Raw genomic sequence first — 6,509 nt, 5'->3', positions numbered from 1 at the left:
CTCAATTGATTTTTGGTTCTAACACGACTCGATTTCAGTTCTTAATATTGACTACATAATGCAATTCATATACACAAAAAATATTTACAAACTGTTTAATTTATTTACAACCCTATCTGAAATATTAAAAAATAAAGCCAGAAACTTTTTTCTTCATATAATTTTAAAAGAAGAAGAAGAAGAAGTACTACGTGGTGATTTTGTCGTCGTAATTACTCCATCAGTCCCAACCAAATATGAAGTTTTGTAATAATAACTAGATGCTTACCGTATTCATATGCTGCACCTCTGACATTGCTTATAAGTAGATCGAGCAGACCAACATTAAAAACCCCGAAGAGAAAGAGAAAGAGAAAGAGAAAGAGAAGGGAGAGAGAAAATAGTATTTCAAAAAAGAAGAGAGAGAGAGAGAGAGATCAGAGATGGCATCCCAACCAGGGCCTCTTACTAACTGGCCATGGCATAGACTTGGAAATTTCAAGGTAGCTTAATTAAATTAAACCCTTCTTCTAATTATTTAGTTTTACCAAATCATATTACAAATTTTAAATTCCCTTTGGTTTTTTTAATGAATAATGTTGACACCGTTGAGTAGGTTTTTCTTCTAACAAATCACTCTCAATGAAGCTAGCTAATTTCCTGCATAAAAATATTGGCACCTTTGTATTATTTTATTAACTCAGTTTTTTCTTAGGTTATCATATATGATTTCTGATTTTGAACAAATGCACCAAGTTTCTACTATCCTAAATTATGTATCATTTATTTTTTTCAAAAAGAATCTTATATATACATAATATTTTTGAAGTTAATGTAAGCACATATTTTTTTTTTGTTGGTGTCTAATTAAGGTTCTAGCACTTCTGTTTTATTTTATTAATTCAGTTTTTTTCTTAGGTTATAATATGATTTCTGAGTGTGAACAAATGCACCAAGTGTCTACTTATTACCTAAAAAATATATCATTTATTTATCAAAAAGAATCTTACATATACACAAACTTTTTGGAGTTGATGTAAACACACATGTTTTTGTTGCTGTTTAAGGTTAATTCTAGCACCTTTTATGCATTAATTTTTATATAAGTCTTCCTAGTTCATACGTTGAACTGATTTTGCCACCTTTTGCATGATTTGTACATGAATGTAGTATGTCTTGCTGGCACCATGGGTTGCGCATAGCATACACCAGTTTGTAACAAGAAAGAGAGAGGAGAGGGACTTGTTTAATTTCTTAACGCTCCCGTTTCTTCTATTGCGGCTTCTCTATAGCCAACTGTGGATCAGCTATTCCCGCTACCAAACCGCTAGGAGCAAGCGCCGGATTGTTACCAAAAGCCTTGATTTCGAGCAAGTTGATCGCGAGAGGAATTGGTAATCTTTGTAGTACACTCTTGCTATTCTATCTACTTGAATTCTATATTTTGGAACTGTTTTAATTTATACATTTATATACATCAAAATTTCATTGTTTTCATGTGGATATTTGTTGTACATTTGATAATTTTAAGATATAGAGAAAATCAAGTTGTCTGGACATCTTCTCTGCTCGAAAACATTTTTCTCGGGAACTAATGGGATAGATTTCCTCATTTTCGTGGGTATAAACGAAATTTTTCCATGAAAGGCTTCTCCATCTGAAAGAACTACTAATTGTTCATGGTGTTAGACTGTTAAATTCAATTTGGGTTAAAATTAGGCCTCTTCCTCAAACAGAGATGACAGGCCGGAATGTTTATGGGCCTTGATTTAAGCAAAAGTAAATCTTTAAATGGTTTAAAAAGGAGCATTTTGTGTGTGTGTGTGTGTGTGTGTGTTTAAGCCCATTTACCTACGACCTCTTAATGGCAGACGTTACGGTTATTTTCAATTTTGGTTCAGTAAAATAAGAGGAAACAATACTTACTGCATGGCATAATTTTTACTACTTTTGAAAAGGGAGTGTGATTATGATTTGGGATATCTTAGTTGTATACTTATTTTCATAACTTCTACCCTTTTATAAAACTAATGTATGAATAAATATATGACAGGGATGATCAAATTATACTGACAGCATTGTTGATGTATTTGGTAAACCTGGTGCTACCTGCCGCGCAGAGATTGCCATGGTGGAATGCAAAGGGAATAGTATTCATTTCTCTTCTTCACAGTGGACCCGTCGAGTTTTTGTACTACTGGTTCCATAGGGCTTTGCACCACCACTTCCTCTACTCTCGGTACCATTCCCACCACCATGCCTCCATTGTTACCGAACCCATCACTTGTAAGTCCTTTGTTATGCACATGTATAAGTTAAAGCAATGTATGAAATTTTGTGGAGTGAGGCTATGGTAATATGCATATCTCCATTTTAAAAATCTGAACCGTTCAACATGATTTTCCTATGAAAATGTACTTGCATACCAAATTTTACATTTTTTAGAAAATTCTACTATTTTTTTAGATTGATAGAAAATCACTTGATTTAAAAATTCTAGACCATATATCCAAAAGCAGTGGTTTTCTACCTGTCTAAAAAAATAGCAACAAATAAAAAAAAATGTAAATTTAGTCTACAAGTACATTATCATATTCGGATTGTCTATTTGAACATTGAAAATGAAGAAATGGATCCCTAGCATAGGTCAATCCATAATATGCATATTGCCATAGCCTCCCTCAATTTTGTGTATCAAAAGGACGGGGTCCGAAAGAAACTATTAGAAACTTAATCAAATGAACTATTCTTCTTTTTACATTGTTTTCTTGACAATTAAAAACTTCTTTCTACTAATTATGTAAAGAAAATGGCAGCTGTGATACACCCCTTTGCGGAGGAATTTGTGTACTTTTTGCTATTTGCAATACCCCTCATACCGTCGGTGCTGTGTGGAGTTGGGTCAATTGTGGGAGTTGCTGGATACTTGATTTACATCGACTTCATGAATTACATGGGTCATTGCAACTTTGAGATGGTACCGAATTGGCTCTTTCGCATTTTCCCGCCTCTCAAGTACCTCATGTACACTCCCTCGTAAGTTCACCTCGTCTTGTAAGTTAAAAATATACAAATTGAAGTGATGTGTATGTATCAATCAGAATGCTTCATTGTGCAAATTGGAGTCTGCATTTTTGTTTCTCAATTAAATACATGTTTCTTTATCCAGGTTCCATTCAATCCACCACACAAAATTTCAAGCAAACTACTCTCTTTTCATGCCCTTATACGACTACATATACAGTACATGTGACAAAACCACTGACAGCTTGTATAAAAGATGTCTTAAGGGAAGAGAGGAAGAGAAGACCGATGTGGTGCACCTGACGCATCTGACTGGTATACATTCTATTTTCCATCTGAGGCTGGGTTTTGCCTCAGTTGCATCCAGGCCATTCATCTCAGGTCTCTATCTCTGGATTGTCTCACCTCTGAGCTACTTATTGGTGCTTCTTACATGGATTTTTGGTACCACTTTTACACTCGAAAGGAATAAGTTCAATGATCGGAGCATGGAGACGTGGGTGGTGCCAAGATATACCTTTCAGGTGATGATTAAAATATTGAAGTACTCAATCTGATAATGCATTTGTCACTGCTCGATCATATGATTTTATCAATATCACAGTGCCCACAGTACAGTTGTATTTGTGTTTCATTTGTTGGTTTACTTTGATCATAGTGCAGTAAGTTTTACAAGTACCTGTATAGTAATGGTTGGTTCCAAAACATACAATATTATTTCGAGATTATACGCATGAGACCTAATTGGTCGTGTTATTTTATCTGTATAATTTCTTTAGTATATATTGCGAGTTCTAAGTACATTGTACCAGTACCTGTACAAGCCATATCCTAATGCCAATACATATCTGATCGATTCAGTTACTACAATCTCCTATCTCGATGCAAATTTTTATAATTATCTTATTTTGCAGTATATGTCTAGGTTGGATGAAGGTAGAATCAATCGATTAATTGAGAAGGCAATATTAGACGCTGAAAAGATGGGTGTTAAAGTATTAAGTTTGGGTCTCTATAATCAAGTAAGTGATGCTATAACCTTACCGTAAATGAATTATTTTTCCATACCATTTTACCATAGTATTGAACACTTTTCACTTGTGAATATATCATGCTGCATTTACATTATACTGTTGTATCTGTATAATATACCATTTACAAGATCGAAAATCATGTTGTTTTGTATATGTTATGTACCTTGCTTTTGTATCCAGCGTGTCTCAGGTAATACAAGAGCTACAAAAAGTGGAAATTAAGGGGCAAGTATCAAATTAATTTAGTCTAATTTGAAAGACATTTAGCTTTCCATCAAGAGCTTCATAGTTTTTTTAAAATTGTTCCAAATTTATTTTGTACAAGATATCTACACTTTCAGTTTTCTTATTTGATAATCCCAATGATGGTACTTCTCATAAATAATTAGATAGGCGTACTATAGAATAGATATAAACTAGAAATACCCTTTTGGTAAAAGTGATGTAAGGCATTTGAACAAATGAAGCCTTAAAAGTTATTACCCTCAACTATAAATAACTTCATAACAAAATAGTTCTTCAATTTGACAATCAAAATTTCCACAGGGAGATGAATTGAACAGATATGGAGAGATATATATCTCCAAAAATCCAAGCATGAAAATTAAAATTGTCGATGGCACCGGCTTGGCTGCTGCTTTGGTTCTTAATTCCATTCCAGATGGCACAAAAAGGGTTCTTCTGATAGGAAAGCTTAACAAACTGGCATATTACTTGACATTGGTCTTATGTCAAAGAAAAATTCAGGTAGTATTTAATTAATCATTATGTTGCATGTATATGTACAACTCTACCAGTACAAGCAAATTGTTGTGGTACCTTAAAGAATAGGCAAAAAAATATAGAAATCTCCTTAGGATAATTATTTATCTTTTGATTAGAATCAGCTGCTTAAAAAAGTGAGAATGAAACAGGTTGAGATAATGCGCAAAGACTTGTATGAGTTCCTGAAACTCCAAATGCCACAAAAGATGAAGGATTTCATTCTGCTATCAGATAGTTACATGAGCAAGGTGAGAACTATACTTATTTAGTTAATATATGGACAAATACCTAACAAAAGGTCGTACATGTATAATATAATTAATTGTGCAGTCTTATATACTTATTTTTCATAATATTATTTAAAATTGACAAAAGAAAGATAAAATGTACTAATTAAGTAATTTCATAAACATGAAAAAATAAATAAAAAGAAGAAGAAGAGTTGTTAATTTGAAACATGTAACATCAGGGAATTAATTTCTTATGTAGGTCTGGTTAGTGGGAGAAGATTTAAGATACAGTGATCAAATGAAGGCTGCAAAAGGTGTGCATTTCATTCCTTTTTCTCAGTCTCCACCGACGACTGTGCGTAAGGACTGCATTTACTATTCTACCCCTGCTATGGTAGTCCCCAAAGCATTCGAGAACCTGCACTCTTGCGAGGTAATTCCATGCAACTTTTGTTACTCTACACTGTAAGCAAATCTTCATTCAACCAAACCATTTTATATATATAGTAAATTTGAATGGCTTGAAATTTTGCATTATAATGATTACAATAGAATGAACATAAATATAATCCTCTACCTAAGGTCATATCGGTAGCATGCATTGCTAACCCGATTTGGTCTCAATAACTTCATCGAGCTAACTCAGTAACTCTTCGGTTTGATCTAAAATTTTGTTCTTACCAAACAAAGTTACGTACCAGACCCAATCTTGGTCAACCCAGAAACACATGTATTAATAAATTTAAAATATAACAGAACTGGCTACCAAGAAGGGTGATAAGCGCATGGCGAGTGGCCGGTATTATACATGCGCTAGAAGGATGGGAAACACACGAATGCGGCGAAAATGTAACATCAATTGATAAAGTATGGGATGCGGCTCTTAAGCATGGTTTTGCTCCATTTAGCCTTGCTTCTGAAATCTAGACAATCATCATATATACATGAATTTTAAGTTTCTCTTAAAATATGTTTACTATTATATATGTTTGGAGAAGACAAGGTGTTGTCTAGTGCAAATTTGGGCTATATATGCCATGAAATTAGTTAAGTGTGTAGTTAATGGAATACTATGGTGATTCAGGAGTTATTTTATGACCTGCAGCATAATTAATGGTACACATTAATTATGATGAGGCTGGTTTTGGTTATTTGTTGCTTTTTCCTGAGATAAGATAAAGGTTTGGAAATGATCCTTTTTCTTAGAACCTGATAGAATCTGAAAAATAAATTGAAAAATAACGGAGTTTAATTATTGATAGAATCTGATAGCATAATTAATGTACCGATTAATCAGCCCATAATACAATTTTGTTTCATGGGCCAAATTCAAGTCTACGATAAAAATTTTTTTGCTAGGCCGAATCGGTGAGAAATCCCAATAAACTCCAACGAAATAATGCACGCAGTAAGCTCCTATCGTTTCCTCTTCGTCTTGACAATGCAATGAGGTCTTTTTAGTGACAGCGGTGTAGGT

At 33.6% G+C, this 6,509-nt stretch overlaps 1 protein-coding gene across 1 annotated transcript; it reads left to right on the top strand.

The window, feature by feature from the left end:
• The first annotated feature begins 335 nt into the window (after positions 1-335).
• LOC144547934 (very-long-chain aldehyde decarbonylase GL1-6-like) lies at positions 336-5,966 on the top strand. Its single transcript, XM_078296622.1, has 10 exons — positions 336-482; positions 1,150-1,373; positions 2,033-2,265; positions 2,796-3,015; positions 3,149-3,527; positions 3,918-4,025; positions 4,584-4,784; positions 4,952-5,050; positions 5,292-5,465; positions 5,789-5,966. Exons 1-10 carry the CDS (start codon positions 423-425, stop codon positions 5,957-5,959), a joined length of 1,869 nt encoding a protein of 622 aa, XP_078152748.1. The 5' UTR covers positions 336-422; the 3' UTR covers positions 5,960-5,966.
• Positions 5,967-6,509: the final 543 nt, after the last annotated feature.

The sequence above is a fragment of the Carex rostrata genome, chromosome 32 (genome assembly GCF_964058835.1).
Source record: "Carex rostrata chromosome 32, lpCarRost1.2, whole genome shotgun sequence".
Lineage (NCBI taxonomy): Eukaryota > Viridiplantae > Streptophyta > Magnoliopsida > Poales > Cyperaceae > Carex > Carex rostrata.
Note: the sequence above shows the minus strand (reverse complement) of the source record. Positions and strands in the feature narration are given on the sequence as shown.